Genomic DNA, 17429 nt, shown 5'->3' with positions numbered 1-17429 from the left:
GAGTGTTAACTATGTTTCTATCGTCTTTCCAGTTATACTGGAAAAGATTTTCCAGTGTAGAAGGAGTAGAAGATGTTCAGCACCAAGTGTCTTGGTAGCAATACCTGACTGCCAAGATTTTTAAGTTAACTTTGACACATTTAGAATTTAATTGCTGTCTTGTTACTTTATAGATTGTCCTTGTTAACCAAATATTCATTCCAAAGCATAGTCTGAACAACAATGTTCAGTGTCTCAGCAACATTCAGAACATTTGCATTACCTCAATATAGTTGGTTTCAGTTTTTTAATGTCATAGTAATATATATTTCATGTCAGTAACTAGGTAATTGACATTTTGTTGTAATGTGTGGTCATATTGAATAGCGATTGCCTGATGTTCCTGTCTGTGTTGAACCAGATTCTGTAACTCCTTTGCTTTTTACTGTTGGAATAAGTTATGCACTGGGTGCTCTCTTCTTTTTGTTTTATTTTCAGAGAGAAGAAGCTGAAGCAAAAGCTCAAGAAGAGGCTGAGAGACAGAGACTGGAAAGGGAGAGGATTATGCAGCAAAATATGCAGGAAAGGCTTGAAAGGAAAAAGGTAGCTTGTTTTGAATTCTCAGCCTAAAATGAACAGGCAAATGGTCTCAGATGCAATTGAATAGAAGTGTGTTTTTTAAAGGCTGCCAGCTCTGGTTTGTGAAATTTAAAAACGGTGTTGAAAATAGTACACTCATGAAATATGAAAATATATAATGATTGATTAATTTTAACCAGAATGCTGAAATAAAAGTTCTGTTTGTCATTGAAAGTCTTCTCCATGTTTTAACAGAGAATTGAAGAAATAATGAAAAGAACACGGAAATCGGATCAAAACGAGTCCAAGGTACTTTTCTGTTTGATCTGTATAATGACAGAAAAGGGCTTTTTGCCTTGTGTCATGTGTCTTCCTCTGTTATCCTTACACAAAATGGCTTCCACAGGAAGTGCAGAGTTCTGGTGCACCAGAATAATTTCCAGTACCTTGCCACTGCACACATCTGCTGCTTTGCTGGCTGTTATGAAGAGTCTTTGTTACATTTTTGTTCCAGGCCTATAGACAGGAAGTTTTCTGATGTTATCACTTCCAGACTGGTTTTTAAACACTGTTTTAACCCAACACTGGTTAGTAATGGATTTTTTTTTAACTGTGTGCATTCTGCCAGAAAACATAGAATTCTGGCATCATCTGTTTGCTTAAAATTGTTTAGAGCAATTCTCTTTGGATTGCTATTGCTACAGAAAACTGGATGTATTATTTCTGTTAATGCAGTGACCGAAGATTTGTGGGAAATTGTACATATTGAGGAATAGTTGTTCCCCTTTGAACATTCAAATATTCATGTCTTCCAATAGCTGAAAATCAATAAAGATTTAGCACACAGCTTGGAGAAATGAGGGGAAAAGGATCTCAGGAATAATAGTTGAGAGATGGATGTGGGTCCCACAGGCTCTGGCTCTGCAGAGCACTGTTGCTGGGTGACCTGATTGTCTGTGAGCCTTTGAATTCATGTGGCTTCACTTCTGGGCACAGAATGGTCCTGTGTGGGAGCTGTGACTGAATTTGTGAAACTGTGGAGGACAGGGAGTTGTTCCAAGTAACACTGTGGCAATTCAGTTGCAGAATGAAGGGAAGTCTGTCTCAGAGGTGATGGAGGGAGAGGATATTGAAGAGGAGGAGGAGTTGGGTCTTGAGAAGACTGATCAGCCAGGTAAGGAAGCTGAGGGAGTCAGGCCTGGGAGGCAGTGAATTTCAGTGATCTTTAAGCTCTGTTGCAGTCCTAACAGCACTGGGATGGCCTGAGACACCAATCGTAGAGGTACCAGGGAAACTCCCTTCTTGAGCAGAGAATTGCTCAAAATTATTTGAGAGTGAAATTCAGGCAGCATGCTTTCATTTTATAAATGGATTTTTGAAGATGAAAAACAAATTTCATGTTGATATAGGCAGCTTGTCTGTAGACAAATGAATCTATTGAAGCCAAGTGCCTCGGGGTTTGGCTAGGAAGGGTTATTTGGCGCTTGTATTTTATTCATTTAGAATAGCAATTCTGCTACTCACATTCTTTTTTCCCTTGTTTTCTCTCCTCCCTCCCTCCTCACACATTCAGAAAAGCTAAATGGTGTTGACTTGCTCCAGGACATCAAGGGGGAGACAGAGAATTGTTTAGAGACTGCACAAAGCATGATCTCTGCAGAATGTGAGGCACAAGATGAGTCAGAGCTGAAGGCCAGTGAAGTGTTCATGAATGGAAGTGACTTGAAAAATCCCAAGGGGTCTCTGTCTGTTTCTGAGCTAAAGGATTCCAGGTGAGTCTGCTGTACTGTGGGAGCACTGAGCTCTCACACAAGAGAGCTCTTGTCTGTGTTTAAATAAATGCAGAGCTGTCTGCAGCACCTTGCTGGCTCTGTGGGGTCTGTGAGCCTTTCTCCAGCCCTGTGGTGTGTGCTGCCAGCTCACAGCCTCACACAGAGCAGGTAGCTCAGCATCATTGCTTGTTTAGCTGGCACCACGGTAACAGTGCTGCCTTTGCTGAGGAGTGAGACACATGGCAGTGTTGATTATAAAAACTGATATTGCCTTGAAACCTTCTCCATTTAAATGCCTTGCAGTTCTCATTAACAAAACATTAAAAAGAGGGAGGAGGATAACACTGAAAAGGAAGAATAACCTGCAGAAAGCTCTAGAACAATTTCAATTGTGCTGAAACACCTGATACGATGCAGAAGCCTCCCTTAGTGAGGAATTTGTGTTTTTTACTGTTTATTTTTTTTTTACATAAAGCTTTTTCATCTACTACTTGAAAATTTGTCCTCTGATGCTTGTTACATTTGCTCATCTAAATGCTAATGCTTTAGAAATGACATTGTGAACACTTTTTTAAAGTGATGATAAATTAATGTCATTCCTCCAGTGATGGAATATAAAGACATTTCCATGATTGTCCTAAGAATGAGTGAAAATTGATCCATAATTTGGGTTTAGCTTTTGAATCTGTTTTAAATATTGCTGGTCTTCTGAGACTTAGTTTTAGGTTCAAAAAGTCTTAGCTGGAGAAAAAAGGAAAATGCACCCTACAAAAATCAAGACTTAATCAAAGCTTTAAACTTGTTACTTTCTTATATCAAATTTCTAGAGGCAGAAACCTTACCTGAGGGCTGTTAGTGTAGTAAAAAATGAGTATATATTGCAGAGTTGTTCTTTCCCATTGGCTTTTGGAGGGGAGATCCTGTGTGGGAGCTGAAGCTTGTCTGGGAATGCCTTGTGGGATATTCAGTGCTTTGCAAAGGATGCAGACTGTTAATTATCTGTCCTGGAATCAATGTAAAGGTTAAACATGTGGAAACTGTAGTACAAGCTTTTTATTTTTCCATTCTCTGTTTTTTGTAGTCATCCTGCAAAAGAAGTGATTATTGATGACTCGGGGAAGTTGGGTGTTCATGAAGCTGATCATACAATTGGACTTATTCAGAATCTTAATGGGAAATCTGGTTCCTGGACTTTTGAGGAGTTCATTGATGTTGGAGTACATTCCAAGTCAACCAAACTGAGCTCGGACAGCATCTCTGCTGGTAACTGTAATCAAAACTTGAATGATGCTGCTACACTACCTTCTAGTCCCAAATTGGCTTTTGAGGAAGATGGTGCAGTGAATTCATTGACCAAACCTATAGATGCTTCATCAGGTAATCCAAGCTGACTTCCCTGTCTGTCCCTTCCCCTGGCTAGGCAATTCACCTCCTTGCGTTTTGCTCTGCTTGCCTTAACTACAGCTTCTTATTTTCAAGGCACTTTTTCCAGTGCGTAGACTGGAGGGAAAGCTCTTTCTTTAGTGCTTTTAACTTGAATTCTATCAAAAGGAGTCACCAACTGATGCCTTTTTAAGGACTTGATAAGGCCCAACCTTAAGGCTCTTCCAAAGACACAGCGGAGCCCTTGTGAAGTTCCAAACAGCATTGAAGCTCATATGTTGTATTTAAGGTTTTTCTAAGACATGTTAAATGGCACATGTTACTTTTGAAGATACAAAATAGTTTAAAAGGTGTCTGATGTAACTCTGCACACCAGATCTCTTCACTCCTAGGCATGTTCTGTTTTTGATGCTGACCTGTGTGATCTTACAAGGTCTCTTCAGTCTCTTAGCAGTGTATTAGCTGTCCTCTCTACTTACTGTAGAACAGTCTTTCATTTCACTGAGGCAAGTAACACCAACCTGAAGTTCCACAGATGGTTGTGTTACATTGTGGGAGGAGTAGTAAAGCTGTACACAAACTATTCTGAATTTTCTGAAAGAAGCAGGGCTGCATCTCAAGCCTCATGTACTTGAGAAGCCAAGCCCTGATGCAGCACAGTGCATAGTGTGTCAGAGAAGCTTCAGGAGGCCAGTTTATGTAAGACTGGACTTCTCTGGTGTTGGAGCCAAACCCCAAAGAGCTGTTTTCACAGGAGATCTCTTTCCATGGGATAAATGACTGTGTGATCAGTTGAAGTGAATGCTAGTGGAAAAACAAGCCTTGCTATCCACATTTCCTTCCAGTGATGTGTAGCACTTCCTTTGATTAAAGTGTAGCACTTTCCTAGACTGAGCTGTTTCCTGAGTCTCCTCTGTCGCTCTGCGTCTTGTGAATTTGAGTTCCATGGGCATCCCCTGATGGGGGCTTCCCTTGAGGCCACACCAGACAGGGCCATGGGAATAGAAACAATTATTGTGGTTCTGCTGTTCAAGTCTTCTTGTGAGCAGACTCATTAACTTTTTAGTGAAGGAAGTGTGGCCTTTTAATTTTGAACTTGAAATTTTTTAAGTGTAATACAGTTAAAGAATTCTGTACATAACTTTGAGAACTAATGTTCCTGTAAAAAGAAAGAAAACCCACTGTGCTGGTTTTAGAGTGTAAGTGACCACGTGGTTCTGTGCTCACTCCTGGATGTAGACTGACAGTGATGATGGATGCATGTGGCATACACACAGTTATGATGGTTAAATGTTTTCTTTTCTTTGCTCTTTGGACAGAACTGTGAACACTAGAGACCTGGAAATAATCTGATTGCACTTCAGTAATCCAGTGTTTTCTCAAGTACCGAAGGCCTTGTTTTGAAAAGCTGCTTGTTTACCTTTATCCATCTTCAAGTTTGCAAAAAACAACAGGGGAGGGATGACAAACTTCTAATTTGCACCTTGAAACATTTCAGGGAAACTGTTGTGCTAATGTTCTTTTTTTGTTTGTTTAGCTAATTGTTAGATAAAGTTTCCAAGTTCAAGTATTCCTTGTTTCCCCTTTGCAGACTTTACAGTAACCTGATTGAGTCTTTTTTTATTATTATTTTCGTATCAGTATCATGTAGAACATGCCACTGGAGGCTCCTCACTTAGCTGCAGACTTTGCATATTTCTAAAATGATCTTGATGAAATAAAAGACTCACTCAGTGTATGTTAAAGCTGAACTCCCTTTTTAATGTCTAGAAATATGTTGTTGCTTGTTGGTTCATGTGCTATTTAAAAATGCAAAAATGAGTATCTTCAATTTTGAATGGGGAAGAAAAATTCCTTATTATCTAATGTGAAAGTATTGGCAGTTTCAAAATGCAAGTGTTGTACCATCACTAATATGTTTTAATCTATTGGCAAACATCAAAACATTTTTCAGCATGTGCTCTGATACATTACAAAAATGTTGAGTCCCTAGATTTGTCTGTTGGTGCAGTTTAAGGTGTTAGGCTTTTAAAAATGTTTTCCTTTTGAATTACTTATTTATCTACACTTATGGAAGTATTATTTTATTGTGTACATAACAGTATTAGACCATTGAAGTCATGTTTTGTTCATGTTATTCCAAGTGTTCCAGTTCCAGCTCTATAACAGTGGCTGCAAACTGCATATATATTTCCCTTCCCCTAAACCCTGCATTAAATAATCTATTTAACCTGAATTTGCCTGCTTTTTTCAGCATGAAGAGTTTAACGAAGCATCTTCTGAAAATTGCTACTAAAAGTAATAATGCAGCCTTGTTGTCTCCTGTAACAGATAGACTGGATAGGTCATTACTTTAAAAGTAGCTGTCTCAAAACCTGCTCCAAGCCATTGGCTGCTCCCTCAGTGGCAGGGGTGCAGCCCAGCAGCAGCTGTGTGTGCACTGGGGGTGCTGGAACCACAGCTGTGCTTTCCTCGACTCCTCAGCTGCAACAGGAGCCCTCAGCCTTCTCCCTCTTGCTGTTCCAAGATCCTGTAGAACTGTTTTAGACTTTAGAGCAGTGCCTTAGGTGAAAGAACTGTATTTTTGTATGATAGCTGTTTGTTCTGGCAGAGACAATCATTCTAACAAAGATGCCGATATTTTTTCTGTGCTGAGATTTGTTGGCTGGCCTGATCCAGCCCTGTGTAAATACGTGTGCACAGTTAAATAAACTTTGCAGTTGAACAATGCTTTATTTCTGTAATGTTAAATGTGACCTTACTAGGCCTCTCCACCCCTTGCCATGCTGACCTGCCTTAGGATGCTCTCTGGTGCTGCTCTAACTGCTCCAGATTGCCACACTAGCAGCCTGTGTGGTTGGGAGGGGATTTGCACTAACACCCTCAGCTCTTGCTGTGTTTGTCCATGCTCATGGTGTGTTCTGAACTGAGGGATTCTTTAACCTGCTTTTCCCTGCCAACTTTTGCCTTTCCCCTGCAGCAGCAGCATCTCTGTGTTGTGAGGGTGAGTCCAGCAGTGGAGCAGTGCTGCCTTTTCATTTTCTTGCAAGGGTTCTTTATCAGTTGTTGAAAGGGAATGGCTGGAGCAGATGCAGTTGATAAAGTATTTCACTACTGTGGAAAAAAACTTCCTTAAACCAGCATTCAGGTTGCTGAAGCATGGTGGATCTGTGCATGAACAGTGGCTGTACATATGCTCTCCAAAGGGCTTTTTCACACAGGCTGTTTCTGGCAGATGGTCCAGTGTCAGTTATATATTAAAAAAATTAATTAGTTTATGGAAATTGTTGCTTTGGTCCTCAGATACTTAAGGGTGCAATGACAGCACAGCTGACTCTTACTTAGCCAGTATCAATGTAGTAGACTTGGTTTCAGTAGCTCAGCCCTAAGACATGTCAATCATATAAGATGTTAAAATGAAAAAAAATAATTTCCAGACTATGGCTTCCAAGCAGGCACTAGTCTCACTTTTATTCAGTCACTAAACATACACTGACATGATAGGAGAGCTAGCCTTGTATGAGCTATTTTTAAGGCACTTGTAAATGCATGTGCATGTTGTCGGTGAAAGATTTACTACTTGTTAATGGATTAATAATTATACATAGACAGCCTTGTTTAAACAATGATATAAAAAAAGCTGATGAGGAAAACTTGCAGGCAAACCACACGGAAATCAAGACTAAAACAAGTTTATGGAAACTTAACTAAGCTAAATGTCACTGCCAAAACATTGTTATCGTATGTAAGATGAAGCCATTCCTTACATATGCTGCAATGTGGTGTTGTAGAGTAAGCTAAGGTATTTATTACTTATTAATGGTGCAGTGTTTGTTGTGTATCATCTGTATTTGTAGAAGCATAATAATGGATCCCTCTGATCCCACATGCAATATTTGCGTCTCTTTGTTGGAGGTGCATGCCTTGTCAAACCCACTTCAGTTAAGTGCCAAGCTTAATCATATACCAGATAAGTTTAAAACTAGATTTGTTTTAGTTTAAGCCACACACAGATGATGCAGTGTGTGGATCTCTAAATCTAACAGCATTTCAGGCCTTTATACTAGGAGCTACTTGGAAACAAGGTTAGATTTTTGCAAGGCTACATGCTTTTGTACTGCAAGAGCTTCAAAAGTCAAACCCAGTATATTGAGGCTAATTTAGTTCTTACACTAAAATGGAAAAAGTTAAAACTCTCAACATGCAAAAACCTGCTCTTTTACCAGGGCTGTTTGGGAAAGCAGGGCTTTAAAATCCATCTTACATCTGCTCATTTACAGTCGTTTGGGGCACTCAGCACAATAAATTTTTCCATTATGGCAAACAAAGCGCTTGTTGGCCAGCCCACGGGCACACTTTGTGCATTTGAAACAGTAATCGTGCCAGGACTCATCTTCATAGTTAACCACACTGGTTCCTCTTCCAAATCCTGCTAGGAGAGAACACAATTATAGGACGGCGATAGTAGCGGGGCCTTGGCCGGGCTGTCCCCACAACCAGCCCTGCCTGGTGCTGCCCCCATAGAGCTGCCCTGGGCTTGCAGGCCACAGGGGCTGCCTGAAACACCCAAGTGGCAACTGAGCCCTGGTTTTGTTGCATCTTCTGATGTTTCTTGAAGAAGAAACACAAGCATAAGGCTTGCATGGCTTGTTTCTGCAATAAGCTTTTTCCCTTGGCTCCTTTCTCCAGCAGTCAAAGAGAGATGTGGAGCAAGGACAGGTTGGGATAAACACTTGTGGGCTCTAAAATGCAGGATGGAATGTGAGCCTCGAGGGACTGGCAGGACAGTGCCCACATTTCAGAGCTGAGCTTTGTAATCCAGTGAGTTTTAAGTGTAAAATACATCAGAAGGGTTACAAATATCCCTTTGGGACAGTAAAACATCAATCATTTTAGACTTAAGGGTCCCAGTCTAAGATATGGGTGGGAATAGTTCTGGTTGGGGGAGAGTTTTGAAGGAGGTAAATTTGAGACATGCAGAGGCTGAAGAGCTCAGTTACCAGCTCAGCCTCCATCCAGCACAAGCACATGGCTCACAGTCAGATCACATGCAAAATGCTGGGATTGGGCTTGGGTTACCAGACCTGCTTCTGATGTTACCCCTCCCTGGGCTCCCTGTCTTTGGGGGATCGCTGTCCTGACCTTCAGCACCCACTGCCCTGGAGCTGCATTTAAGCCAACATACCTGTAATAGGATTCTTGCATCCAGCACACTTCTTGGCAACACACTCCTTGTAGCACTCAACGCAGTAAAACTGATCCTCCACAGCTGTGAAGCGCTTCCCTCCCAGTTGCTTCTTGCAGTTGGAGCAAATGAAACACTCGGAATGCCAAGGCTGCTCCTGGTAAGTGAGGCCTCCAGAAGTGATGGGCTGGGAGAGAAGGAGCAGAGGTGTGGTTAAGAATCAGCAGGGGACAAGAGAGGTTACACAGGCATGGGGTGTAGGGTAGGAAAACTTTGTCATGGAGAGGATTTTTGCAAAGTTTACATCACAATTTAATTGAACAGTGCACTTGAGTCCCTCTAACCTGAAATCCCACATACCTGGCACTGTTGTAATACTTTTACCTGCAGTAACTGAAATTCCACACTAATCATTTGCAGAAGTTGTAAAACTGCTACTGTTTCACGTCCTGAATATGCAGTACCACTACAGACCTTAAACTACCCCAAAGCAAGTGCAAGACTGGTATCACTTGGTTTCTGCAGTGTTGCCATCAGCTAACCCGACCACCCCTGCCCAGATCCTGTAATGCACAGGAAACATCAGCATTGGTACAGCTTCAGCATGGTCTGCCTGCTGGTTCACCCTCCCAGCTCCCAAAAGGCACATGAGGGCTGGTTCTGATAGCTACCTCTGCAGAGGGGAAGGACTTACATTCTTGCACTTAGCACAGGTCTTGGCAAACTTGTGCTCATGGCAGGAGACACAGTAGAAGTCATCACCCTTGGGGAAGAAGCTCCCAGATCCAATCACTTGCTTGCACTGGCTGCAGGTGAAGCAATCCTTGTGCCAGACCATCTTCTTGTACTCAACGTTTTGGTCTCCTACAACAAATAAAAATAACTTGTCCTGTGAGATTTCAGGCCTGTGGCAAACCCTTCCCCCTGTGCAGTTAACATCTGAGGGCAAGACCTGTCCATAGCTATGCCCAGGATTCCAGGAATGCAGAGTAGGGATGAGCTGGTAATTTCTGTATCTGATTCTAGCCAGGGCTTGCTAAATTATCTTAAAATAGTTACCAGCTGCCTGAGCCTTTTAGAACCTTGATTTACCCAGCAAAGCTTTTGGTAGAAATAGTAAAGACTGACATGAGGGTTAATTATCCGCATGAGGGTTAATGGCAATGAAGCCTTTCAACACTTGAATAAAATGGACAGGTGAGAGCAACAATCACAATTTACTATTCTGAGGTGCTCCAGCCTTCCACTGTGTTGCCCAAACCCCTAACTGCAGCCTCCACATATAAATATGATAAACCCCCTTGATAAACCCCCCTGGTTATGCCCTGGAGCAGAGCATGGCCCTCAGACCCATCACTGGCACAGTACCTGCAATAATGGGCTTGAAGCAGCCCTTACACCTTGGTGCATCCTCAGCAGCAGTGCAGTTGCTGCACCAGACCTTGTTGTTCTCCCTTAGCATGAAGGGTTCATTGACCAGGGACGTGTAGCACTTGAAGCAGCGGAAGCAGCTGTCGTGCCAGTAGCGGTTCTTGAAATGCAGCTCCTGCAATAAACAGAAAGGGAGGGAGGGATGGAGTGAGAAGCTTTTCTCTCCCCCTGAGCAGCCCTAAAGCCAAGCTCCTGTCTCACCAGCCTGGACAGTAAAGGATGGATTTGTTGTTCCTAAGTTTGTCTGATTCAGTGGGTAGGGCTACAGCTCCTCTTCAAGCACTTAAGGGAAGGACATTTAACCAAACTCGCTGACACAATCACATTCACTTTGAACTTTCAGGGGGGCAGAAGATGCTTCAAACCAACAGCTTGGAGATTTGAGGTTCTGCAAGTTCTCATGTTCTTACATTCCCTCTAGTTCAGGTGTACATTATTATTGCCATAAGCATTTGTCTGGCCCTGAAGATACATGCTATATATATACAGAAAGAACTCTTGATTTCCATCATGAAGCAATAAGCATCTGACAAAAATCAGTCCTCAGTGCTTTGGCCATGAAATTAGTTTTGCAGGCAGGCCCTATGCACGAGCCCTATCCAGCTCCCTGCAGCTCTCTCTGGAGGGCACTTCAGCATTTGCAGCAGGTCATGTGGCTGGATCTAGACCCTGGAATAAGATCCTGTGCCCAAGCAGCCCACCATGAGCACACCCCAGCACTGCTCTTTGCTCGATAAGCACACAGCTGGCAGCCAGAGGACTCCCAAAGAGCTGCTCAGAGCCTGACCACAGCAAACAGGAGGGTGACCAGCCTCTGCCTCTCCTCCTCACCCACCAAGGAGCTCAGCACTCACCTTGGAGTCGGCCCCGATGGGTTTCTTGCACTCGATGCAGGTGTTGGCACAGAACTTGTCGAAGCACTTGACGCAGCAGTGCCGCCCCTCCTTCTGCACGTACTTCTTGCCCTGCAGGGGATCCCGGCAGTAGTGGCAGTCGAAGCGCTCCGACATGGTGCCTACGGTGTAGCTGCCAGGCCCTGCAAGAGCACAGCCATGAAGGGACAGCACTGAGGCCCTGGCAGCTGCTCCAGCCTCCTGGGGCTGTGCAGGTCAGTCAGAGGAACGTGGCTCAGGAATAAGCACATGGTGGCTCCTTGATAGGGAAAGGAGCTCCAATTGAGGAGAGCAGAATCCCAAACCAGACTTTTCCCTATCCCCTTGTTAAGTGGAAGGATGCTGGGCTGGTTTATTTACATGCTGTACATTGAGCAAGGGTAATGACACCTGATCACTCACTGGGAGTCCTTAGTTCATTCCTGCAGGCCTCAGTGATGTCCTGATTGAGACACCACATCACTTGTGTGCAGAAATCACCAACAAACACAAGCACAGTGGAATTGTTTCCATGTTTTCAGCCTGAACCCACAGCCAGCTGCAGCCCTCCAAGGCCTTTTGTGCTGGATAGTTGTGCAGCTTCCAGCTGCTTCTTTTCACCAGGCTTTCACATATAAAATCATAAGGGAAAAAAAAAAGGAAAAAAAAAAACCAAGAAAAAAATCTGCCTCCATGGAGAGATATTTTTCAGTTCACACCATCAAGGCTCTGCCAAGGTCTGATGTTCCACCATGGCCAGGGAGCTGTCAGCGAGTGTGGGGAATCTTGACTGGAGGATTTTCCATTTTGGCTCACACTTTCTCCCCAGACACCCATCCCTTCCTGCACTCCCAGTCTCCTGCTAATGGCTCCCTCCATTCCATGCACCCTTCCTCAGCAAAAGCCACTAACACTCTTGCAAGGAGCTACAAGGGCTCTGTCACGATTCAGAGAATCCTGGACTGGTTTGGGTTTGAAGGAACCTTAAGGATCATCTTGTTCCAAGCCCCCTGCTAAGGACAGGGGTGCCAGCCACTACATCAGGTTGCTTAAAGCCCGATCCAGCCTGGCCTGGAGCACTTCCAGGGAGAGAATAAAAGAGTTACAGAAGCCCATGGAGTCCATAGAGGCAGCTCCACCCCTGCTCCTGCCACCGGTGCCCCAGCACTGCAGAGCCCATTTCCCTGCACAGCCAACACACAGGGACACAGCCTTGAACCTTCTGCATCATCACCAGCCCGATGGGAAATGTAGCTGTGGTCTGGCAGCAGGGACTGCCAAGAGGAAATATCCTCTCTTCCTGACAGAGGAAGGGAGGGAAAGGACAGAGTCAGGCCACACAAACTGCTGCTGCCTCCATCACGTGGCCTCACCTTGGACCACCCCACCCAGCCTTGAGGCTATCCTGGAGCCTGTTCCTCACAGAGCTCGGGGGTACCACAGTGCTATTCCAGCTCTGCTGCTCCCAGCCCAGCAAAATGTGCCTTTATACACCAAACCTGTAGGGATTCTGGGGTGCAGGGAGGGTGTGTCACTCCTGGCTGTGCCCTCACAACAAGACAGGGTCACTGGGACCCTGTTGGGCTCGCCCTTGGCTGCAGGATGCTCTTGGTGTGCCCTGTTAAGGCCTAAGGCTCACAGGATTTTCATGGACACTTCCCCACCCCAGTAATTCCAGATGCACCATCAGCTACAGGGCCCAGCCTCACCAGAGCCCTGCAGCACACCAGGAGCAGCCCAACCCTGCTGGGTACAGAGCCAGAGGAGCTGTACATGAACACTTTGCCATCACAGCACAGCATCTGCCTCATCTGGGCTCAGGAAGAGTGGGACTCACACTGTTACCTTGCAGGCTTTGAAATCCAAAAGTCTTCACACTATCTCCTCTTTGTCACCTTCTCAATAACACAGGGCCTGAACAAACTGAAGGATTTATATTTCAGAGAGCAGGACAGAGAGCCCTAAAGAGAAGTTTCACACAGGGAGGCTGCAGCAGAGGTGGAGGCTCTGTTCACACCCTGTTCCTGCCCCTAAAACTGACAGAGGCAGGCTGGAGGCTGAGCTGGTAGGACTTGTACTTTGTGGAGGGGCCAAGGTCTGGAAATAATCCCTTGGCAAGGCCAGGGGATGTCATGTCCTGCTGACAACTACACCAAGGGCCTTTGAGGTACCTGTTCAAGCAAATGAAACAGATAAACAGCTGGGAAACATGGAAACTATGTGAGCCACCACCAGCTCTGCAGAGCTTGTGCAAGCAGGTGGGTTTTATTTGGAAGAAATGGAATTGCAGAGCCCAGGGCAAATGGTATTGAAATGTTCCTGATCTCAGGTTTAGGGTTGCTTTCAGCCTGAACACATAATCTTGAAAGCATGGCTCAGGGAGCAGCACAGCCCCGTGTTCCCATGTAACACATCACCTGCTAATGTGAGACACATTTATCACAGCAGCTCTGCAGCTCCACAGGCAAATTAACACCAGGCTGGAGCCCCCAGACTGGGCTGTGCCAGCAGCTTCTGCTTCAGCCTTGTGCCATCTCACACAGCAGAAAGCCCCTCTGGTACACAGGCAGGGGCATGAATTTGCTTCCAGCTTTTCCAGAGGCTTCCTGCCCTCACTATCAGCCCTTCCTGCCAGCACTATCATCCCTGAACTCCTGATCTGGAGCCAGGAGAGGCACCTCTGTCCCCTTGCCTGCAGTGAAGACGCAGGGTCCCATTGCCCCTGCAAATGTGCTGGGTGCTGATGGGCTCTGCTCACCTGTGCCATGTCCAGAGCCCACAGCAGCCACAGGAGCAGGACCAGCCCACCCAGGGTAGGGTGTACAGAGTCCTGGAAGCCACCAGTGTATGCAAAGTGGAGCTCCAGGCCAACAGCAGCTGTGCTGGGACCACCAGATTATTTTCCCCAAATGGAGCAAACATCTGTGGACACTTCAGAGCTCAGCTTCATTTGGTGTCCTACAGCTGGTCCCCTCAGCAGCCCTGTCCCCTCTCATGGAAGGTAAACAGAACAGATATTTCTTGTGGTTTGTATAAAAATAAATGTATTTCTAAAGCCTGCTTGGCAGCAGGTCATGGGTTTGGAGTTGTTGATCTCCTAAATAACCTGTTCACCCTCCAGCTGCACCAGGTCCCCACAGTACAACTTTCCAGAGCTTCCAGGTATATTAACCCTGGCCTGTCTTTACTGTCTGAAAAGTAGGCAAGTTATGAAACTGGGGGTACACTGGGTACATGGAAAATCATCACTTCCTTAGGTCTTTATTCAGTGCCCTCATCATCCCTTCCCATGCAGCAGATGCTGAGCACAGGGTAGGATCCACACCAGGGGTAAAACAGTGCTACAGCAACCCAAAACCAGGGAAATCACTCACCAAACCACCACTAAAACCCAGAGCACTGAACCTCTGTGCTTCTTTTCACACTGCTGTGCTGAAAATGAGAGCAGTGCATGCAGCTATTTTAGCTGAGAAGTCACTTGAGCACGAGTTTCTATGGCTGTACCTTTACACCAGACTATGGCATCTCCAAGGTGACAGCCTGGTCTCTTTTTTGGCCCCAGGAGAATCTCATAGCCTGAGGACATGCACTGATCCAAACCCCATGCCAGCCTGACACTGAGGCCATAGAATGGGATTTGGAAAGCAGAGGAAGAGCATGGACAGGCTGGAGCTATTCCCCCTCCCAGGCATGCGCAGAGGATTGTTCTGCTGGAGAGAAGCAGGTGAAAACAGCAAGCACAGGCAGCTGGGGGGAGGAGGAAACACAGAATGTGCCCATCCTTAAATAGCCTAGAGGACCCTCAATAAGATGGAGAAAATGCAGCCATACTTCCAGAAATGAATCTTGCTCTAAGCAAGGGATCCCAGTCACACCAGCCCTGGCAGGGGGGTCTCTAAATGTAGCTCCCTGATGGATTTGGCTACAGCTGGAGGGCAGAAGGCCAGGCCTGTGGCCTTCTCAGATATCATGGTATTTGGCACAAAGACCCCCTGGAATACAACCCTAACATTTACCTGACCACAGAGGTGCCAGTTTGCCACTTGTCCTCTGAAAGCATCTTCTACTCCACAAAAACAGCCCTTGAACAGCCACACCTTCAGTCCTTCAGAGACCTCAAACACTTGGGCCCCAGAGGTTTCCAAGGGGCACCAACACCAAGCAGCCACTGAGGGTCAGGGCCACCTCTGCACCCTGCAGCATGGGCAGCTTTGGGATGGAAAGGGTACAGACCTAAGCAGTGCCACCCCACAAAAACTGCTGCACCCACACAACCCCTGCCGGGCTCCTACATCACCCTGGGCTGGCTCATCCCAGTTCAGCCAAAGCAGCATCACAGTGGTTTGCACAATAAATGGAACCAAAACACTCAGGGAGGGAAGCTGAAGCATGGCTGATAAGCAAAGCACTTAGCACAGGCTATGTGTTAATGTCTCTGGGGAATATGTTTAAATGTGATAAACCACCAAGGAAGAACTTGAAGTGTAGTCTCTAAACACAACCAGAGAGACTGTAATGACACTTTACAGATTATTCTGCACTTAAGAAAGAAGATGAGGTTGGAGTTGTTAACCCTCTGCCGTACACACAGTTGCATATGGAAGAAAAAGAGCTTTTCAATTCTACATTAATTTTATTTTTTTTCAGCAGACTGAGTACACAGCCCCACACTGCCAGGCATGGCTACACCTGCCTGTTTCAGATCAGAGCTGGCAGCCCTGCTCTGTCACCTGAGTTACTATTCTCAGCATTCCTCTGTGCAAGTCGCATGGTTTGCTATAAATACCTGGGAAACCCTTAAAAGAAGGGTCCTGTTAATCCCAAATGCAAAGTGACACTCAGGACTGCACTGGCATGATGCCCTGGGCAACAAACATTTGCAAAGCCCAAGAAAAGAAAGAAAAGAAATCTCTAGTAGGTCCTTTTTGCTAGGAGGGCTGAAAATACCAGAGCTGTGCTCTCCCAGTGCCAGGCTGGGGCACGTGCAAGTCTCATACTCTATAATTCAAAAATTAATCTGTTGATAAAAGGAAAGCTTCTTTATTTAGAGCAAGAACAGCTCCAAGTTCCTCAGGCGCTTGCCAAAAACATTCCCTACAGTCCTATTGCCACCATGTGTGAGCACATCCCAGTCATTACTAAATCCTCACAGTTCCCCAGGGAAGCAGGGACATACCATTTATTAAAAATCACTGGCCCAGCCCTGCAAACACTTTCCCCAGAGATTGCTTTGGCACTCAGTGAAGGCTAACAAGGCACTGCTGCCTCAAGTAAGGCTGAGCCTATTCAGGCAGAGTTTAAGCAACAAAGCCCAAACCTTTCAAAACAAAATAAATCCTGGTCAGTAACTAACTCTGTGGCTGCATTAAGTTTTGCCCTTTGAGACTCCCCTGTTGTGTTCCCAGCTAAGCACTGCTCTGTCCCACCTCAGCAGCTGGATGCTCTTCTCACACCCAGGTGCTCCCAGGTACCAAAATGAGAGTTCCTCCTGCTCTGGAGGGTCCAGCAGCACCCTAGCAGGCACTGTGATACCCCCACAGCTGCCATGGGGTTCCCAATGGTCTGCAGGATCAGACACTGTGCTGTGACTGTTTGGCAGCAGCAGTCCAACCTCATCATCTGCTTAGAACACCCTGCAGCATTTTATATTTACAGCAAGCATCAAGTCTCTGCGTTCTTGCTCCAGGGAACATCCCCTGAGGAAGATGAGAAAGAAAAAATTACATAGCCGGGAGTGTAATGGAAGGATGCTACAGCATTGGTCAGTCTTGTGGCCTGAAGTTAAACATCTTCTCACATCAAATGATGCCACAGAAGTCAGATTTTACTCACAGTGGTGCCCTGCATAACATGTATGTGTATCCCACCAGCAAATCCTGAGCAGTTACCTGCTGTGCAAGCAGCCTCAGGAGTGTGCCTCACCCTGGAAGGTGAGCAGGGAGCTGAGCAGCAAAGTGTGCCTGTTCTGCCCAGCTTTGAGGAGTCTCTCTGCTCCCAAGTCTCAGGAGCACCGCTGGCTCCTGGTGTGCAGCAGCTGAGTTTGGTGCCACAGGAGCTGTGCCCACCCTGTCCCCAGCACATCCACCCTCAGGGCTGTGTCTCACCAAGAGACACAATGGCACTGCCTCTGTGCTGTAGGGCTGTGAATGCACCCTGGATACGCACAAAAACAGCTGCTAAGAGGGAGATAGGCTTTTGAAATTCCCAAAGAGCTTCTGATTGTCTTCA

The 17429-nt window shown here is 45.5% G+C and overlaps 2 protein-coding genes across 10 annotated transcripts in view; one reads left to right on the top strand and one right to left on the bottom strand.

Annotated features, from left to right (window-relative positions):
- MAP7D3 (MAP7 domain containing 3) overlaps positions 1-6443 on the top strand; it is a 42539-nt gene extending 36096 nt beyond the window's left edge. The window contains exons 16-20 of the mRNA XM_064712605.1: positions 478-582; positions 814-867; positions 1639-1732; positions 2132-2330; positions 3412-6443. Of these exons, the coding sequence (XP_064568675.1) occupies positions 478-582; positions 814-867; positions 1639-1732; positions 2132-2330; positions 3412-3721 (762 nt within the window). The 3' untranslated portion in view covers positions 3722-6443. The remainder of the gene's footprint in view (positions 1-477; positions 583-813; positions 868-1638; positions 1733-2131; positions 2331-3411) is intronic.
- Positions 6444-7152: 709 nt separating this feature from the next.
- Positions 7153-17429, bottom strand: part of FHL1 (four and a half LIM domains 1) — a 39517-nt gene continuing 29240 nt past the window's right edge. For 6 of the 9 annotated variants that reach the window (XM_064712606.1, XM_064712607.1, XM_064712613.1 and 3 more), the window contains 5 exons: positions 11184-11365; positions 10267-10444; positions 9593-9762; positions 8899-9085; positions 7153-8145 (listed from right to left, as the gene is read on the bottom strand). In XM_064712606.1, the coding sequence (XP_064568676.1) occupies positions 7988-8145; positions 8899-9085; positions 9593-9762; positions 10267-10444; positions 11184-11365 (875 nt within the window). In that variant the 3' untranslated portion in view covers positions 7153-7987. The remainder of the gene's footprint in view (positions 8146-8898; positions 9086-9592; positions 9763-10266; positions 10445-11183; positions 11366-17429) is intronic. The other 3 variants (XM_064712612.1, XM_064712611.1, XM_064712610.1) reach the window with 1 other exon arrangement.

This window comes from Zonotrichia leucophrys, chromosome 4A (assembly GCF_028769735.1).
Source record: "Zonotrichia leucophrys gambelii isolate GWCS_2022_RI chromosome 4A, RI_Zleu_2.0, whole genome shotgun sequence".
In the NCBI taxonomy this organism is placed as follows: domain Eukaryota; kingdom Metazoa; phylum Chordata; class Aves; order Passeriformes; family Passerellidae; genus Zonotrichia; species Zonotrichia leucophrys.
Note: the sequence above shows the minus strand (reverse complement) of the source record. Positions and strands in the feature narration are given on the sequence as shown.